At 46.7% G+C, this 20932-nt stretch overlaps 1 protein-coding gene across 1 annotated transcript in view; it reads right to left on the bottom strand.

Annotated features, from left to right (window-relative positions):
- vdac3 (voltage-dependent anion channel 3) overlaps positions 1-20932 on the bottom strand; it is a 45935-nt gene that overhangs the window by 9343 nt on the left and 15660 nt on the right. Inside the window, exons 3-4 of the mRNA XM_072485974.1 lie at positions 17988-18037; positions 2498-2650 (exon numbers count right to left, since the gene is read on the bottom strand). Coding sequence (XP_072342075.1) covers positions 2498-2650; positions 17988-18037 — 203 coding nt within the window. The remainder of the gene's footprint in view (positions 1-2497; positions 2651-17987; positions 18038-20932) is intronic.

Below are 20932 nucleotides of genomic sequence, written 5' to 3'. Positions count from 1 at the left end.
CACCCCAATCTGCAGAAACCATCGCTTTGTTCGAGCAGGTTTGGACTCGTCATTCCTGGGTCATAGGGGAGGATGTTTGAGTGGTTTGGGGCCATGTTTATAGAGGGGAAGCTCGCTGGTTTTGAGGAGTTGCAGGGTAAATTCCAACTTGCGAACATAAATCGGTTTCGGTTGCGTGACCTTTTGCACCAGGAGATGCCTTTCTTCCTTGGCACTCTCGCCCTCTTCTTTGGCAGGCTGACTTGGGGGAGGGGAAGATCGTGGGTATTTATGGTTTGATCAATGGAGCAAGTTCCGCTGGATGGGGCGAAGAGTAAATGGGAGAGGGAGCTGGGTCAGGCTTTTGATGGATGTATGTGGAATGAGACTCTTCAGAGAGCCAACTCCACCTCCTCCTGTGCTCGGATCAGCTCGACTCAGTTCATGGTGGTGCAGAGGGCACATCTTTTGCTGGGAGTGGATGATAAGTGCTAGCGTTGTGCTCAGGGGCTGGAGAATCACATACATGTTCTGGTCATGTCCTAAACTTGTAAGCTTTTGGATCCCCGTCTTCAACACCAAATCAGGGATTCTTGGGATTGAGGGGTATGTAGCCTTGCCGCTGGTGACCATTTGTGGGGGTCACGGACTCGCCGGAGCTGCAGAGAGGGTGAAGGCGGATGCTCTCGCCTTCACCTCCTTAATAGCTCGGAGGCGAGTTCTACCAAGTGCTTCGTCCTGGTTGAGTAACCGTGTGGAGTTTTTGTACTCCCATAAGGTCAAGTAGTTCATGAGAGGGTTTGGCAGGAGGGTTCTCCTCGAGGTGGCAGCCCATTGAGTGAGTTGGTCGCCATCAGATGTTAGGGATGTTAGTGACGATTTGTCTTCTTTGTGGGGGGAGGGGGGTGGGGAGGATAAGTTTGGGACTATATTTGTTGTGTTGTGGTTTTACTGTGTCACAATGATACATCTCCGCTCTTGCCATTCTGGAGGTGTTGCACTGCTCGGCAGAGTTCCAGGCACTGCGCTGTCCATCCCACACTGCTAAGGCAACAGCCCCAAAGCTCCTGGAGCACGGCAAACTCCCCCTTTCTCTAACCACTGTGCTACCAGCACTGTAGCACAGTGGTTAGCACAGTTACTTCACAGCTCCAGGGTCCCAGGTTCGATTCCCGGCTTGGGTCACTGTCTGTGCGGAGTCTGCAAGTCCTCCCCGTGTCTGCGTGGGTTTCCTCCGGGTGCTCCGGTTTCCTCCCACAGTCCAAAGATGTGCAGGTTAGGTGGATTGGCCATGATCAATTACCCTGACGTTAGGTGGCATTGCTGGGTTACGGGGATAGGGTGGAGGTGTGGGCTTGGGTAGGGTGCTCACGATGGGCCTCATTCTGCACTGTAAATTCTATATCTATAATTGTATGTGGGAAGGAATTTTACCAGGGTAGATCATTCCACCGGCCACACCAAGGTTCCTTATAGCTTGTAATTTCCACGTAGGTTTCACGCTGCAATGTATTCATCACAGGGTTTGGGTTGGGAAACAGGCTCAATTCATTTTACCAAAGAACCCCCATCACCTATCTTACGGGGGCAGTCAGGAATCCCATAAATGCAAGTTGGATTTAAAGCCAGGTTTCCAAAGTGCAGCAGCGAAATAATAAATTCTGAGCAGGCTGCTGTGTGAAATGTGAATGGATCATTGTTAAAATCCAGTGGGAAATGACTGAGGCCCCAGAAGGAAATGCTGGTTAAAACAAGAACGATAGGGTGATCCAGTGTGAAGGATGCCTTTACACATTTCAGGGAGCTTTCAATCAACGTTATTGCTTCAAAATCTTTCAGGAGGGAATTAGATAGCAGTTTGATGGGAGTGGAACTCAGTGACCGACCAAGCACGTGCGATTGGACAGAGAGGCACGGCGGCACAGTGGTTAGCACTGCTGCCTCACGGCGCCGAGGACCCGGGTTCGATCCCAGCCCTGGGTCACTGTCCGTGTGGGGTTTGCACATTCTCCCTGTGTCTGCGGGGGCTTCGCCCCCACAGCCCAAAGATGTGCAGGGTAGGTGGATTGGCCGCGCTAAATTGCCCCTTCATTGGAAATTAAAAATTGGGTTCTCTAAATTTATTTTTAAAAAGAAAAAAATGAGATTGGACAAATCGCTCACATCTGGAAAGTACACAAGTAAACGGACTGTTTTGGGCGTTGTAACGTTCTACAAATCTCCCCTTCACATAACACACACACACTGTCATGTGCCAGGAGGCATTTTTCACGTCGCTTAAACGTGAAGGCTGAATGGTCAGAACAGCTCTTCTTCCCAATGTCAGATATTTAAGAGGGAAGTGGATCAAGCCTATTGCTCACTTCGACCTCGGGTTGAAACGTTGGCGGACTGCACACTGTACAAAACCAGTCGCGTTGCACAGGAGGGGTTAACATTCCAACACAACTCTGTGAAGTTACCCACTGCTGCCCCTCCCCAGCGCTGGGCTGCAATGCACGCCTGCCGCAGCAAATACCTGATCTTCAATGGTGATCTCGCTGGCCAGAACATTGTCAGTATTCCATTTCTCAGAGAAGGTGAGGCCATACTCTTTCAGCTTGTATTTGGTGTCAAGGCTGCCCGTTGCTTTGCCTGTGTCAGTGTTCGAAGTCCCGGAGGTGGTAAACTCCTGAGAAAGAAAACAGAGGGACGGATGTGATCACACTTGCACAGCGTTCCTTCCCTAACCCCTTTGACAGCGCCATCAATACAAAATAAACCACAGTAAATATAGAAGCAGCTTATCACAAATTAAGTTCAATGATTAACACACTAACACGTTCTGCATTGCAAAACCCATCGCTTCTTCCCCATTTCACAACAACAGGGTCTGGTTGCACCAAAGTCAGCAAGACTTTGCAAACTGGAAACATTCTTGGAAAGTGACTCAATGCAGCCACCCATCCCGAGAATTGTGTGGGCAGTTCTGATTAAAAGATCCCATCCTCGCTCTCCAGCAATGTTCATGAAACATTCGACTAGCGCTTTGGCTTCCCGACATGGAGCACCAACCTCTATTTTCGCCAACACTCGCTCCGTAGCTCACCCAAGTGGTGTATCAGCCTGGTCCAGTGGAGGCGCTTAAGAGGAAGAAGGGATTTGAGAGCCTAAGATTTATTTTCCTTTCAGTTTTTCATTTGTGGGAAGGGGGAATTTAGAGGTAGCTTATCCAGAAAGCTCTGCTCACAGAGAACTCTATTCTAGACTGATTCTCCGCGCTAAGATCATAGTTTTAGACGGGTCACTGTTAGGGTCTCCAGGCATCCAGCTTGTGCCATTCACAAAAAGAACAGCACCTTTTTTCGTAAACTGCCTCAACACCACAGAGTATAACTGACTTGTTCTATCCTGGGAACCGTAGGCTGCAGAACAACGCAAGGCCTGCGTCCTCTACAGTACAACGTGACCATTACGCTCACATTTAAGCTAAAGCTATGCCTTGTGCCCAGATACTCGGCAGTTTGCCTAGTTTGCTCAAAAACAACATGAAAGACCAACAGCAAGAGCACAAAGCCAGAGTGGAACAGGATAACGTCAGCAGGGTCGACACACTGGGAATGTTGTCATCGGCGCTGCGGTTAGTAAATGGGAGAGCGAGCAGCAAGTCTGTACAAAGAGCGACACGGAGCTCTCAAACATAACTGCATTAACTGAGTCTTTACAGTCACGCCGACAAGGACATAGATACATAGGTAAGGGAGGGGAAGCAGCCATTTCTCAATCTGATATATTCGATTCAATGATGAAAGGAAACACGCTAGATTTCCTCAAGAACGATCAATTCCATCAATCGGTCTTGTTTCAGGGAGCATTCATTCCTCACGCTCCCTCTCCTGAACATAAAGGCGTTTAAAACAGAAATAAGAAATCCAATCTGTACAAATGAACGATATAAGAAGACTTCCAAATTATTCCATTTCCTTCTGACTGCCCATATCCCGGTGACAAACCGAAGAAAAGGAACACAAACATAAAACACCAGACAAATCCAATTAAATGCTCCTCGGAGCCAGACATCGTGCTTGTTAAATACCGAATTGGCAGAACATGGGAGGGAGAGAGAAGGGTGGAGGGGGAAGAGAAGAGCAGGCACATGGATTCAGGCAACACTATCTTACCATCTGACGGAGCAATCCAGCACAGAGAGGAGCAAGCAGCAGGACAGAGGAATCAAAGAGGAAGGAAGTGTGTTAGAATCCAGCTGGTAAGATCAGGTCTCTACACAAGCATTGACAGACACTGGACAGTATAACGGACACGAGGGTCGAACCGAGGGCTGCCAGTGTAGTACTGAACATCTGGACATGCAGCAAAAGGGGAGTCGCAAATACCAAGCACACAAATTTACACTGGGCTCCGTTTTACCAATTCCTCAGAGGTCGGCCATCACTTCTTCAAAGATAGTTCCTTCTACAGGGAAGAAACTGCGACGCAGCAAAAGGCTGGGGAAAGTTTTAATCAGTTAAAGGATCAGGACAGCACAGACAAGGATTATTGTGACTTTAGAAAAAGCCCCGACCAGGAGATGAGGGACGAGGGGGAGGCGATGATAGAGGAGCTGAAGGGTAAATGGAAAGAGCTGGGGGAAGAGATTGAGGAGGGGCTATGGGCGGATGCCCTAAGTAGGGTAAATTCCTCGTCCTCGTGTGCCAGGCTTAGCCTGATTCAATTTAAGGTTCTACATAGAGTACATATGACGGGAGCAAGACTGAGCAGGTTTTTCGGGTTGGAGGACAGGTGTGGGAGGTGCTCGGGAAGCTCTGCGAACTACACACACATGTTCTGGTCGTGTCCGGCACTGCACAAGTTCTGGGGGTGTGTGGCAAGGGTAATTTCAAAGGTGGTGGGGGTCCAGGTCAAACCAGGCGGGGGGTTAGCTATATTTGGGGTTGCAGGAGAACCAGGCGTGCAGGAGGCGAAAGAGGCCGACGTCTTGGCCTTTGCGTCCCGGCGAAGGATTCTACTTATGTGGAAGGAAGCGAAGCCCCCGGGCGTGGAGGCCTGGATAAACGACATGGCAGGGTTCATAAGATTGGAACAAATAAAATTTGCGTCGAGCGGATCGGCTCAGGGGTTCACCAGGCGGTGGCAACCGTTCCTTGGCTATCTCGCGGAACGATAATGAAAAGACAGAAAGGACAGCAGCGGCAACCCAGGGGGGAGGGAGGGGGGGGGGGGAACACTATTTTGTGTTTTTGCTATTTGTTTTTTCTTTTCTAGTTTGTTGTAAGCTCACTATATTATTTAAATAATGTTTAATGTATAATCCCTTGTTGAGTTGTAAAAACGGAAATATTTTTGTTTGAAAAATTTCAATAAAATATATTTTTAATAAAAAAGAAAAAGCACCGACAAACGTCACCCAACATTCGGTCTGACCAGGTTATTGTTGCTTCAAATGATAAATCAAACTGATGGAGCTGGCGCCAGTCTAACAATGTTAATGTATAAGTGTCAAGGGAGTCCGACAGAACCATAATGTCTTTGGCATCTGTGTTGTGTGTGTGGCACAGAGTTATATTCTCCCAGACTCTCTAACAGCATCCATACAGGTCTCAGACAACTCAGTAAATGCAATAGTGGCCTTTGTCGTAACTGTACAGTGCACCTGGAATATTGAAATCAATCCTTCAGCACCGGCTTCATCCCCTTGAGCAAGGAAATGGGAGCAGTCCAGGAAAGGTTTAAAGGTGGCAAGTCTCTTGGAAGTTTGAAGGAACATTTTAAGGAGTTATTTACTGTTGCAATATTTTCTGAGTTATCTTTGAAGTAAGGGGTGTTAAGAGATCCAATGTTTATTTAAGATGTTAAGTTGAGTTCATGGAATAAACAGTGTTTTGTGTTTAAAAACCCACGTGTCCATAATTGTAACCCACACCTAGGGAAAAAGCCGTGTGCTCGGAAAAGCAACAAATCCATTAAAGGGAGAGGTTGGTTGAACTCCATGATACATTTTGGGGTTCTGAAAACGCCTCGCCCGTAACAATTGGTGGCTCGTCCGGGATGAAAGTCTATCCATTAGATTGGCTTTTGTGAACTTAAAGGCAGTGAAGGATTGTTGCTTTTCCGGTGTGGTATTTTAGTTTATTTGGGGAGAGTGTTGGGAACAATGGCTCTTTCAGAGGCTCAGACGTTTTTGGGGGTGGAGAATGTAGTACCTTACGGACAGAAACGAAACGCAGACTGTTAGATTTGGCAAGAACATTGCAGTTAACATTACCTGACAAAATGCGAAGAGAGGTAATTATGGCGGTGGTTAAGCATTTAAAGTTGCCTGAGATACAGTTTGACTCATTGGAAATGGCAAAAATTCAGTTGCAAATTAAACAAATGGAACATGAGAAAAAATTAAAGCGGTGAGAGGGAGGAAAAAGAGAAAGAGAGAGAGGAAAAAGAAAAGGCGAGAGAAGAAAGGAGAAAAGAAAGAATAGCCCTAGCAGAACAAAAAGATAAAGAGAGGGAGATACAGATCAGGGAAAAAGATAAAGAGAGGGAGTTCGAACTTCAGAAAATGGCCATGAAATATGACAATCAGTTAAAATTGGCAGACGTAAAGGGAAACGTACAGTTGGATGAGAGTGATGAGGAGAGTGAGAAAGAGCATCATAGTCGAAGGCTTGGTGGGAATTTATTTAAATATGTCCAAGCATTGCCAAGGTTTGACGAGAAGGAGGTAGACACCATTTTTCATTTCATTTGAGAAAGTAGCTAAACAAATTAAATGGCCACAGGACATGTGGGTGTTACTGATTCAAACAAAGCTGGTATGTAGAGCTAGTGAAGTGCTTGCATCACTACCGGAGGAGGTATCTGGAACATATGAGGTGAAGAAATCCATCTTAAGTGCATATGAGCTCGTGCCTGAAGCTTACAGACAAAGGTTTAGAAATTTAAGGAAAGAATTTGGTCAAACATACATGGAGTTTGAAAGGCTCAAACAGAGTAATTTTGATAGGTGGAGAAGGGCTTTGAAAATAGACCAAACGTATGAAGCTCTCAGAGAAATTATACTTTTGGAGGAGTTTAAAAATTCAATTCCTGATGCAGTGAGAACTCATGTGGAAGAACAGAGGGTTAAAACTGCGAGATTAGCAGCGGAATTGGCAGATGATTATGAATTAGTTCATAAATCAAAGATTGGTTTCCGACATTAGTTTCAGCCGGTGAGGGATAGAAACTGGGGACATGAGAAATACTCAAGTGGTAAAGGTAAAGGTGATCTGATGGGAGACAATAAAGAGAGAGTACCTCAGATTAAAAAAGAAATCCAGGAGGGTGGAAAAGAAATGAAGTTTCAGATGTTTTCACTGTAATAAACTAGGCCATGTAAAGTCACAGTGTTGGTGGTTGAAGAAAAGCACTGGGAAGGCTGATGTGGTAAAACAGGATAAGACAGTGGGGTTTGTTAGAGTGGTAAAGGAAAGCCCAAGGGAAACGAAGGAGGTGCAAACGATTGTACAGCCTGTTCAAGAAGTAATTGTTAAGAAGGTGCCAGATGTCTTTAAAGAATTTACTTGTGTGGGTAAAGTTTACTCATGTGTATCAGGAGGAGCAGGTAAAGTAGTCACAATTTTAAGAGATACAGGGGCTAGTCAATCTTTAATTGCAAGAGATGAGGAATTATGTAGTTTGGAAAGAATGTTGCCAGAAAAGGTGGTGATATGTGGAATTCAGGGTGAGAGGAGTAGCGTTCCATTATATAAGGTAAGGTTGGAAAGACCTGTGAAGTGGTAGTAGGAGTAATAGATAAACTATCTTGTCCAGGAATTCAGTTTATCTTGGGTAATGATACAGCTGGATCGCAGGTGGGAGTGATGCCTACTGTGGTTGATAAGCCAGTGGAAAATCAGGCAACTGAAGCGTTTAAGGACGAATATCCTGGGATTTTTCCGGATTGTGTAGTAACAAGGTCGCAAAGTCACAGGTTAAGACAAGAGGAGAAATCAAAGAGTGAAGATGAAGTTGAAGTGCAATTATCAGAAATGATTTTTGATCAGATGGTTGAAAAAGGACAAGAACAGGTGGAGGATGAGGCGGATATTTTTAGTTCAGGAAAATTGGCGGAGTTACAACAGAAAGATGTAGAAATAAAACGGATATATCAGAAAGCATAGACGGAGGAGGAATCTGAGAGCATACCAGAGTGTTATTACTGTAAAAATGATGTCTTGGGACTTCCGGGTGAGGCGATGACCAGCTGAGTCGCACGTTTCGGCAGCTCCCGGTGAAACGGACTTTTGGGCTCGATAGGAGCCCCAACGGCAATTTTGACGGCTAAAAACACTGTGCGGTAAACCAGAAGGGAATCCCCCCTGGATACGGATGAAAAAAGGAGGAGAAAGTGGCCGGATTGCAGTGGATCCTTTAGAACAGCGGCAAGGAAGGCAAGCAAAAACCAAGATGGCATCGGAAGGTGGCAGTTTAACATGGGGCCCTGAACAACAAGAGTTCTTGAAATGCTGTGTGGAAGAGCTCAAAAAGGAAATGAATAAAGAGCTGTTGGCCCCGATACTACAGGCGATCGAAGAGCTAAAAGAGGAACAAAAGACCCAGGAGCGGGAGCTTCGGGTCGTGAAGGCAAAGGCAGCCGAGAATGAGGACGACATACAGGGCCTGGTGGTGAAGACGGAGACGCATGAGGCACATCAGAAACGATGTGTGGAAAGGTTGGAGGCACTGGAGAACAACGCAAGGAGGAACAACCTGAGGATTCTTGGTCTTCCTGAAGGTGCGGAGGGAGCGGACATCGGGGCATATGTGAGCACGATGCTGCACTCGTTAATGGGAGCGGAGGCCCCGGCGGGTCCGTTGGAGGTGGAGGGAGCATACCGAGTGATGGCGCGAGGACCGAGAGCAGGAGAAATTCCCAGAGCCATAGTGGTGAGATTCCTCCGTTTTAAGGATAGAGAAATGGTCCTTAGATGGGCAAAGAAAACTCGGAGCAGTAAATGGGAGAACGCGGTGATCCGCGTTTATCAAGACTGGAGTGCGGAGGTGGCGAGAAGGAGGGCGAGCTTTAATCGGCCCAAGGCGGTGCTTCACAAAAAGATAAAATTTGGAATGCTGCAACCGGCAAGACTGTGGGTCACATATCGAGGGAGGCACCACTACTTTGAGACGGCGGATGAAGCGTGGACTTTTATTGTGGAAGAAAAACTGGAATGAGCGGGTTATTAAAAAGAACTTTGAACAAAGTGGTGGGGCGAATGTGGGGGGCGAAGAGGGGGGTTAAAAAGGGGGGAAAGAGGAGTTTTATGTACTAATCCTGCGATGTGGTAACTTTTCTCTCTTCCACAGGTGGTGATGGGGGGAGGAGGGGAGGTGGAGGAGATGGGGCGTTGGCCATTGGGGGTGGGACCAAGGGAGAAGCGCGGGCTTGGTTCCCGCGCTATGATAATCATGGCGGGAATAGAGAAGCAGGAAGGAGGGGGCGTCGCACGGTGCGAGCCGAGGTCACGGGGGGGAAGCCGAGGTCGGCCAGAGTTTGCTGACTTCTGGGAGCAACATGGGGGGAGTAATTACGCTAGCGGGGGATCTAGCGGGGGGGGGTGGGAGGGGGGAATTACTGGGTTGCTGCTGCTGGGGAGAGGGGGGAGCTGGTATGGGAGGGGATGGGCGGGGGGGGGCACCGCCTGGGGGAGATACAGCTGCGTGGGAACCGGGTGAGGAGCTGGAAAAAGGGGATGGCTAATCGACAAGGGGGGGGTAGGAAGCCCCCCAACCCAGCTGATCACGTGGAACGTGAGAGGGCTGAACGGGCCGATAAAGAGGGCACAGGTACTCGCACACCTTAAGAAACTTAAGGCAGATGTGGTTATGTTACAGGAAACGCACCTGAAACTGATTGACCAGGTTAGGCTACGCAAAGGATGGGTGGGGCAGGTGTTCCATTCGGGGCTAGATGCGAAAAACAGGGGGGTGGCTATATTAGTGGGGAAGCAGGTAATGTTCGAGGCAAACACTATAGTGGCGGATAACGGGGGCAGATACGTGATGGTGAGTGGCAAACTACAGGGGGAGACGGTGGTTTTGGTAAACGTATATGCCCCGAACTGGGATGATGCCAATTTTATGAGGCGGATGCTAGGACGCATTCCGGACCTAGAGATGGGAAAGCTGATAATGGGGGGAGATTTTAATACGGTGTTGGATAGGTCGAAGTCCAGGACTGGAAGGAGGCCGGCAGCAGCCAAGGTACTTAAAGATTTTATGGAGCAGATGGGAGGTGTAGACCCGTGGAGATTTAGCAGACCTAGGAGTAAGGAGTTCTCGTTTTTCTCCTATGTCCATAAAGTCTACTCGCGAATAGACTTTTTTGTGCTGGGAAGGGCGTTGATCACGAAGGTGAGGGGAACGGAGTATACGGCTATAGCCATTTCGGATCACGCTCCACACTGGGTAGACTTGGAGATAGGGGAGGAAACAGGAGGGCGCCCACCCTGGAGAATGGACATGGGACTAATGGCAGATGAGGGTGTGTGTCTAAGGGTGAGGGGGTGCATTGAAAAGTACTTGGAACTCAATGATAATGGGGAGGTCCAGGTGGGAGTGGTCTGGGAGGCGCTGAAGGCGGTGGTTAGATGGGAGCTGATATCAATAAGGGCACATAAAGGGAAGCAGGAGAGTAAGGAACGGGAGCGGTTGCTGCAAGAACTTCTGAGGGTGGACAGGCAATATGCGGAGGCACCGGAGGAGGGACTGTACAGGGAAAGGCAAAGGCTACATGTAGAATTTGACTTGCTGACTACGGGCACTGCAGAGGCACAATGGAGGAAGGCACAGGGTGTACAGTACGAATATGGGGAGAAGGCGAGCAGGTTGCTGGCACACCAATTGAGGATAAGGGGAGCAGCGAGGGAAATAGGGGGAGTGAGGGGTGAGGAAGGAGAGATGGAGCGGGGAGCGGAGAGAGTGAATGGAGTGTTCAAGACATTTTATAAAAAATTATATGAAGCTCAACCCCCGGATGGGAGGGAGAGAATGGTGAGCTTCTTGGATCGGCTGGAATTTCCCACGGTGGAAGAGCAGGAAAGGGTGGGACTGGGAGCACAGATCGAGGTAGAAGAAGTGGTGAAAGGAATTAGGAGCATGCAGGCAGGAAAGGCCCCGGGACCGGATGGATTCCCAGTCGAATTCTATAGAAAATATGTGGACTTGCTCGCCCCGGTATTGACGAGGACCTTTAATGAGGCAAAGGAAAGGGGACAACTGCCCCCGACTATGTCTGAAGCAACGATATCGCTTCTCTTAAAGAAGGAAAAGGACCCGCTACAATGCGGGTCCTATAGACCTATTTCCCTCCTAAATGTAGATGCCAAGATCCTGGCCAAGGTAATGGCAATGAGAATAGAGGAATGTGTCCCGGGGTGGTCCACGAGGACCAAACTGGGTTTGTGAAGGGGAGACAGCTGAACACAAATATACGGAGGCTGTTAGGGGTAATGATGATGGCCCCACCAGAGGGGGAAACAGAGATAGTAGTGGCGATGGATGCCGAGAAAGCATTTGATAGAGTGGAGTGGGATTATTTGTGGGAGGTGTTGAGGAGATTTGGTTTTGGAGAGGGGTATGTTAGATGGGTGCAGCTGTTGTATAGGGCCCCGATGGCGAGCGTGGTCACGAATGGACGGGGATCTGCATATTTTCGGCTCCATAGAGGGACAAGGCAGAGATGCCCTCTGTCCCCATTATTGTTTGCACTGGCGATTGAGCCCCTGGCGATAGCGTTGAGGGGTTCCAAGAAGTGGAGGAGAGTACTTAGAGGAGGAGAAGAACACCGGGTATCTTTGTATGCGGACGATTTGCTACTATGCGTGGCAGACCCGGCGGAGGGGATGCCAGAAATAATGCGGATACTTGGGGAGTTTGGGGATTTTTCAGGGTATAAATTGAACATGGGGAAAAGTGAGTTGTTTGTGGTGCATCCAGGGGAGCAGAGTAGAGAAATAGAGGACCTACCGTTGAGGAAGGTAACAAGGGACTTTTGTTACCTGGGGATCCAGATAGCCAAGAATTGGGGCACATTGCATAGGTTAAATTTAACGCGGTTGGTGGAACAAATCGAGGAGGATTTCAAGAGATGGGATATGGTATCCCTGTCACTGGCAGGGAGGGTGCAGGCAGTTAAGATGGTGGTCCTCCCGAGATCCCTCTTTGTGTTTCAGTGCCTCCCGGTGGTGATCACGAAGGCTTTTTTTAAAACAAGGATTGAAAAGAGCATCATGGGTTTTGTGTGGGCCGGGAAGACCCCGAGAGTGAGGAAGGGATTCTTACAGCGTAGCAGGGATAGGGGGGGGCTGGCACTACAGAGCCTAAGTGAGTATTATTGGGCCGCTAATATTTCAATGGTAAGTAAGTGGATGGGAGAGGAGGAGGGAGCGGCGTGGAAGAGATTAGAGAGGGCGTCCTGTAGGGAGACTAGCCTACAGGCTATGGTGACAGCCCCATTGCCGTTCTCACCGAGGAACTACACCACAAGCCCGGTGGTGGTGGCTACACTGAAGATTTGGGGACAGTGGAGACGGCATAGGGGAAAGACTGGAGCCTTGGGGGGGTCCCCGATAAGAAACAACCATAGGTTTGCCCCGGGGGGAATGGATGTGGGATATGGAATGTGGCAAAGAGCAGGAATAACGCAACTGAAAGATCTGTTTGTGGATGGGAAGTTCGCGAGTCTGGAAGCGCTGACCGAGAAATATGGGTTGCCCCAAGGGAATGCATTCAGGTATATGCAACAGAGGGCTTTTGCGAGGCAACAGGTGAGGGAATTCCCACAGCTCCCGACACAAGAGGTGCAGGACAGAGTGATCTCAAAGACATGGGTGGGGGATGGTAAGGTGTCAGATACATATAGGGAAATGAGGGACGAAGGGGAGACTATGGTAGATGAACTAAAAGGGAAATGGGAAGAAGAGCTGGGGGAGGAGATCAAGGAGGGGCTGTGGGCAGATGCCCTAAGCAGGGTAAACTCGTCATCCTCGTGTGCCAGGCTAAGCCTGATTCAGTTTAAGGTATTACACAGGGCGCATATGACTGGAGCACGGCTCAGTAAATTTTTTGGGGTGGAGGATAGGTGTGCGAGGTGCTCGAGAAGCCCAGCGAATCATATCCATATGTTTTGGTCATGCCCGGCACTACAGGGGTTTTGGATGGGGGGTGACAAAGGTGCTTTCAAAAGTAGTGGGGGTCCGGGTCGAACCAAGCTGGGGTTGGCTATATTTGGGGTTGCACAAGAGCCGGGAGTGCAGGAGGCGAGAGAGGCCGATGTTTTGGCCTTTGCGTCCCTAGTAGCCCGGCGCAGGATATTGTTAAGGTGGAAAGAAGCCAAGCCCCCGGGGGGTGGAGACCTGGATAAATGACATGGCAGGGTTTATAAAGCTAGAGCGGATTAAGTTCGTTCTAAGGGGGTCGGCTCAAGGGTTCACCAGGCGGTGGCAGCCGTTCGTCGAATACCTCGCAGATAGATGGAATGGGAAAAAGAAGGCAGCAGCAGCAGCCCAGGATCGGGGGGGGGGGGGGGGGGGGGGGGGGGGGGGGGGGGGGGGGGGGGGGAGGAACCAGAAGGACTCTCAGGGTTGTTAATATATACTGTATAATATGTATAGGTCGTTGCTACAGATAATTATAATTATATATTGGACTGTTAAATTATATTTTTGGAGAGTGTTACTTGTGATAAGGCAGTTGCCAAAGGGCCTGGACTACATAAAGATGTAGTTAAATTTTGTCAATCATGTCACACATGTCAAGTGATAGGGAAACCTCAAGCAGTGATAAAACCAGTGCCCTTAATACCCATTCCAGCATTTGAGGAACCTTTTACAAGGGTCCTAATTGATTGTGTAGGATCGCTTCCGAAAACAAAAAGTGGGAATCAAGATCTTTTGACTGTAATGGATGTGTCTACTAGGTTTCCAGAGGCCATTCCAGTACGTAATATTACAGCTAAAAGGATTGTGGAGGATTACTTAAATTCTTTACTAGATATGGACTACCCACAGAAATTCAATCGGATCAAGGATCAAATTTTACTTCAAAGTTATGGGTAGCTTAGGAATACAACAATTTAAATCAACTGCGTACCATCCAGAATCACAGGGAGCGTTAGAAAGGTGGCATCAGACATTGAAGACAATGTTGAGGGCGTATTGTCAAGATTATCCAGAGCATTGGGATAAAGGAATCCCATTCGTATTGTTTGCAATTAGGGATGCACCTAAGGAGTCTACCAAATTTAGTCCTTTTGAACTAATTTTGGTCATGAGGTAAGAGGACCACTTAAATTGATTAAGGAAAAATTGGTGGGTGAGAAATCGGAAATTACACTATTGGATTACGTGCCAAATTTTAGGGAACGATTAAATAGAGCAGGTGAATTGGCTAGACAACATTTGAAAGTTGCACAAAATGTGATGAAACGGGTAGCGGACAAGAAATCCAGAGTTCGTAGTTTTGCCAGTGGGGATAAAGTTTTAGTGTTGTTACCAGTGGTAGGGGAGCCTTTAAAAGCTAGGTTTTGTGGACCGTATCAGATTGAAAGGAAATTAAGTGAGGTGAATTATGTGGTAAATACACCAGGTAGAAGGAAGACTCACCGAGTGTGTCATGTGAATATGCTTAAAAGGTACTTTGAAAGGGAAGGAGAGGAAAAAGGAGGTCTTAATGATTCTAACTCAAAGTGACGAACCAAATCCAGATGATGTGAATTTTTTCATACCTCAAATTAAATTGGAAAATGAGGATGTTCTTAAAAATTGGGATGATTTGTTAAGTTACCTTCCAGAGGAAAAACAAACTGACCTGAAAGAGTTATTGATATCACATGGGCAAGTTTGTAGAGATAAATTGGGAAGTACTAAAATGGCTATACATGGATGTAGATGTGGGAAATGCTGTTCCTATCAAACAACATCCATGTAGAATTAATCCGTTAAAATCGGCACAGGTTAACAGAGAGATTGAGAGTATGCTGAAGAATGGCACAATTGAAGTGGGTTGCAGCCAATGGAGCTCACCCATAGTGATGGTACTGAAACCAGACGGTACCCAACGGTTGTGTGTGGACTATAGAAAGGTTAATGCAGTTACAAGAACGGACTCTTATCCTGTCCCACCATTGAAGGATTGCATGGAGAAAGTGGGACAATCTGCTTTTATTTTCAACTTCCAGACATGGAAAGAACATTTAAAACATCGTATGGAGTTCTTCGATCGACTTCAGGTGGCGAGTTTGGTGATGAACCTAGCCGAAAGTGAATTTGGAGAAGCCCGAATCACTTTCCTTGCAGAGTTTCCGATACCTTCAAGACGAAGTGAAATAATGCAATTTCTTAGCATGAATGAATTTGATCGAACTGTTGTGCAAAGGTTTTGTGGTGTGATTATTCTACAGATGGACTTGCTAAAGAAACGTTAAAAAATTCAATGGACGCCGGACTTTCAACAGGCATTTGACTGCCAGAAAGCTGTGATAACCAATGCTCCTGTATTGGAGAATTGCAAGGGACTCTGTGGTCAGATTGAAATGCCGAGGAGTAGAGGAATGGATGGATCATGCAGAGACTTTGTTCAAAGAGAGTGTCAATCGAGAAGCATTTTGGTTGGAGGAAGAAGAAAAATGTACCATGTTATTAAACCTGTTTGAGTGTTTTTTTCTTTCAATGAAAATGTATATTTACTGTTTACATTTCTTAGTGAATGGTGCAAAAGTGAAAAATGAAACCATCTTGAAGTTGATGGTTTATTTTTTTTTTTCTTGGGGGGAGGTGTCATGCGAGAGTGCCTTTAAGAACTGGATGTTTAAGCAATGTACCTTTAAGAAAACAGTGATGTGATGTCATATAGTGGGTCAGCTCATTTCAGCCATTTTGCAGTTTGGTTTTGCAATTTAAAAAATTGCAAAATTTTTGCTGAGAGCAGTTAAAAAGTGCCTGGCTGGTTTTGCTGAGAGCAGTTTAAAAGTACCTGGCTGTTTTGCTGTGAGCAATTTAAAAGTAGAAAGCCAGTTTGAGACAGCAGCTTGAGAAGTTCTGGTTTGCTGTGAGTGCTTGAAGGGAGAAAGCCAGATTTGAGAAAGCAGCTTGGGGTGTGTCTGTGTGTTTCCAGAGAGTTTGCAGGAAGAAAGCAAGGTGCTGGAGCTGAAGTCACCCAAGCTAATATATCTCTGCCATTCTACAGAAGATATATATATCCTTTACCTGATGTGATTTTGTTTAAAGGTGTTAAGTCTGTTGGAAGTTTGAAGGAACATTTTAAGGAGTTATTTACTGTTGCAATATTTTCTGAATGACGGCTTCTCCGCTGATGCCACCTTTCTAACGCTCCCTGCGATTCTGGATGGTACGCAGTTGATTTAAATTGTTTTATTCCTAAGCTATCCATAACTTTGAAGTAAAATTTGATCCTTGATCCGATTGAATTTCTGTGGGTAGTCCATATCTAGTAAAGAATTTAAATAATCCTCCACAATCCTTTTAGCTGTAATATTCGTACTGGAATGGCCTCTGGAAACCTAGTAGACACATACATTACATCCATTACCTTATCTTTGAAGTAAGGGGTGTTAAGAGATTCAATGTTTATTTAAGGTGTTAAGTTGAGTTCATGGAATAAACAGTGTTTTGTGTTTGAAAACCCACGTGTCCATAATTGTAATACCACACCTAGGGAAAAAGCCGTGTGCTAAGAAAAGCAACAAATCCATTAAAGGGAGAGGTTGGTTGAACTCCATGATACATTTTAGGGTTCTAAAAACACCTCGCCCATAACACAGGGTAGAGGCAGAGAGGGTGTTTCCTCCCATGAAGGAATCTAGAACTCGGGGACCTGATTCCAAAATATGCAGCGCCCCATTTATAGAGATGGGTCGGAATTCCTTCTCTCCTTTGCAGCTCTCGTCCACTGAGAGCAGTGGAGGTTGGGACACTGAATATTTTCAGGGCTGAGTTAGACATTGACTAGGGTTAGGTGGGGCCTGCGGGAATGTGGGATCAAGGCCACAATCAGCTCCGCCATGATCTTACGGAATGGCCCAATCTTGCTCCCAATTCGTCTGACCCTACCATCACCCCATCTCCTCGCACCCAGGTCTTTCTCAATCTCTGACTATCAGAGGACATATGAAATGATGGTCTGCAGCAACTTTCCTGGCCAGAGTGTTATTACCGTAAAAATGATGTCTTGATGAGAAAATTGAGACCTGTACATATGCAGGCGGATGAAAAGTGGGCAGAAGTTCATCAAGTAGTATTGCCGGTAGGGTATAGAAAGGAGGTGTTGAGAGTTGCACATGAGGTACCAGTGGGAGGTCATTTGAGAATAAGGAAAACTCGAGCTAAAATCCAGAAACATTTTTATTGGCCTGGACTACATAAAGATGTAGTTAAATTTTGTCAATCATGTCACACATGTCAAGTGATAGGGAAACCTCAAGCAGTGATAAAACCAGCGCCCTTAATACCCATTCCAGCATTTGAGGAACCTTTTACAAAGGTCCTAATCGATTGTGTAGGACCGCTTCCGAAAACAAAAAGTGGGAATCAAGATCTTTTGACTGTAATGGATGTGTCTACTAGGTTTCCAGAGGCCATTCCAGTACGAATATTACAGCTAAAAGGATTGTGGAGGAGTTACTTAAATTCTTTACTAGATATGGACTACCCACAGAAATTCAATCGGATCAAGGATCAAATTTTACTTCAAAGTTATGGATAGCTTAGGAATAAAACAATTTAAATCAACTGCGTACCATCCAGAATCGCAGGGAGCGTTAGAAAGGTGGCATCAGCGGAGAAGCCTTAATTCAGTGCAGATGAAACATCTAGCCATTAGCCGGACTACCACCAGCTTACTGTCTGTTCCTTACTGCACCTTCTCACTCTAGTTAAAACTCTGGTGGGTTGTACCGTTGTCAGCCCCTCAAACAAACTTTGCCCCCTCATCTGCTGCCCTCCGATGATAACACTCACCACTCCGGTCGACGACTTGGTCTTTAGTTCCAGCTTCACCAAACCGAACCCTAATGAACGAGAACAAGAGCACGTCAGCACTCGGAACATTGCAGCGCAACAAAGGCAGCAGAGACAGTTCCGCAAAACTTAAATGTTCACATGTAAGAGCACGTCAGAAAACAAAAAACACCGACAACCTCACATTTACCTGGGTGGGAATGAAGTCCATTGGCGTTTTGAAATATAACGTCAATCCTTCAGCAAGCCAGGCAGCTGAGGAAACCAACATCAAGAGTAGGGGTCCTCAAGGAATATGGGGACGGGCTGAATCAGTGGGGGTTGGGTGGGTTGGAGGGGGAATTGAAAGTATCGATATGTTAGAGTCAAAGTTATCACTTAACCCAAGGCGATGAATAAAGTTGAATTCTCGCCATGTTCTGATGCTGTTAATTCTTCCTCTCAAGCTGTACCGCCCTCCAGTGTGTCATGCAAATTTACAGGACTCTGTAGAGAGCCTGGCTAAACGCAACTGCGCACTGTCAACGCCAGCCAAAAGCACAGACTGAGTCCCTCGCAATTCAAAGTCCTTCGAACATTGCAAGGGGAGGATTCCTAGCACGAATGGTTCACAGTTACTAGGAATGACTGGAAAGCCAAGCATCGCTCTCAGCATCTCTGCACAAGGAGATAAGTTACCGTTCCCATACCAGGAATTTCTGCATCAGCAGAACTGACTCGGCTGGGAAGGAATTACTGGGTCTCAGACTATCTCACGTGGTCTTAACTGAGCATGAAGTTCTCAGCTCCAGCTATTGTCAATCAGGCTCAGTATTCTGTCCAAGTTCATCCTCTTTCCCCCTTCTCCGTGTCAACATTCAGGCCAAACCTCACAAATCAAAGGAACAAACCAAGCTGAGACGGTCATTATCCAGCCTCCTCCCAAAGTCGGGAAGGGCAAGGAGTTGCTCCATTCCCCCAGGGGAATGTGTTTTTCCTGGGATTGAGAGCCATCAATTGCTTCCGGGGCAGATTCCAGAAGACAAACAGTACCCTGTCCTCGTTGGCATTGCCGGGGCAAGGGAGAGCAGGGAAAATACGTAACAGCGGAAGTGCCATTTGTAAAACAAAATAGAATGAATATCTTTTATTTAAATAATGCCTGTGACAAACACAGAGCAGTTTGAAGAAAACACGTAACTGTGGAAGGATGTAGCAGGTTACAGAGGGACATAGATAAGCTGCAGAGCTGGCTGAGAGGTGGCAAATGGAGTTTAATGTAGAGAAGTGTGAGGTGATTCACTTTGGAAGGAATAACAGGAATGCGGAATATTTGGCTCATGGTAAAGTTCTGGGAAGTGTGGATGAGCAGAGGGATCTAGGTGTCCATGTACATAGATCCCTGAAAGTTGCCACCCAGGTTGATAGGGTTGTGAAGAAGGCCTATGGAGTGTTGGCCTTTATTGGTAGAGGGATTGAGTTCCGGAGTCGGGAGGTCATGTTGCAGCTGTACAGAACTCTGGTTTGGCCGCATTTGGAGTATTGCGTACAGTTCTGGTCACCGCATTATAGGAAGGACGTGGAGGCTTTGGAGCGGGTGCAGAGGAGATTTACCAGGATGTTGCCTGGTATGGAGGGAAGATCTTATGAGGAAATTCTGAGGGACTTGAGGCTGTTTTCGTTGGAGAGAAGAAGGTTAAGAGGAGACTTAATAGAGGCATACAAAATGATCAGGGGGTTAGATAGGGTGGACAGTGAGAGCCTTCTCCCGTGGATGGAAGTGGCTGGCACGAGGGGACATAGCTTTAAACTGAGGGGTAATAGATATAGGACAGAGGTCAGACGTAGGTTCTTTACGCAAAGAGTGGTGAGGCCGTGGAATGCCCTACCTGCAACAGTAGTGAACTCGCCAACATTGAGGGCATTTAAAAGTTTATTGGATAAGCATATGGATGATAATGGCATAGTGTAGGTTAGATGGCTTTTGTTTTGGTGCAACATCGTGGGCCGAAGGGCCTGTACTGCGCTGTATCGTTCTATGTTCTATGTTCTATCACCCCGAAATCACACAAAAGCTTTGTTCTCCCAAATTTAAGGCACAAGAAAGCCTGGATACTGTCGCCGTTTGACATTTCTGATTAATCTTCTCTCCGTGATTGTGAATACATTTTCACAATTACCAAAACCGGACAGAACAAACTGTAATTTCCCAGATTGGGATGAGATCATGTCTGTTTCCTAAGTGGAGCAATTAGAAAAAAAGAAAACGGGCGATTAATGCGGTGTCAATCGCAGGGAGATTGCCAGAGTCGGGGACAGAGTCAGCAGTCACTCGGCACGGTTGAGGCTGGTTTTAGGAGATTTAGCGTGACTTTATAAAAGCAAGCGCTTGGGCAAATGACTGAACCTGGCGGACGAAGGAGTGTCAATCGACGCCATTTGATTCAGGTCCAACAAGACGACGTTCACTAAAATGGAGGCAAATCGTGGTTTGGATAGGAAATAAGATTGGGTGGGGAGAATGTAGGATGTAACGAACAGAATAAAAAAGGTAGATTCTCATATTCTAGCAGCCAAACCAAATGATATTCCCCAGGGATTGGTACAGGGTCCTGGCCTTTTCACTCATGCAGAGCAGAGCAAAGATAGGAGAATAATCCAAAAAGGGAAGTGTTGGCGGGCATCGGCAATACTGCGGTCCATTTTGGCACTCCTTACACGCTGACCTTGCAGAGACTTGGCAAATCAATCACCGGGTATCCCTGCGACAATGGGCAAACTTGGGTTCAAAGTGTATTCTCTTGAACACAGAAAGTTAATGGATGATCCGATCGAGACGCTTAACATTAATGAAAGGAATTGAAAGAAGAGGATAAGTTACTCTGTGTGGAGTCCGGAAGCAGGTATTAACAGTCCCTTGTCACACAAAGCGAGGAACGCGTTAATTTTAAATCTGAGACACATGT

Source organism: Scyliorhinus torazame, chromosome 20 (assembly GCF_047496885.1).
Source record: "Scyliorhinus torazame isolate Kashiwa2021f chromosome 20, sScyTor2.1, whole genome shotgun sequence".
NCBI lineage: Eukaryota > Metazoa > Chordata > Chondrichthyes > Carcharhiniformes > Scyliorhinidae > Scyliorhinus > Scyliorhinus torazame.
Note: the sequence above shows the minus strand (reverse complement) of the source record. Positions and strands in the feature narration are given on the sequence as shown.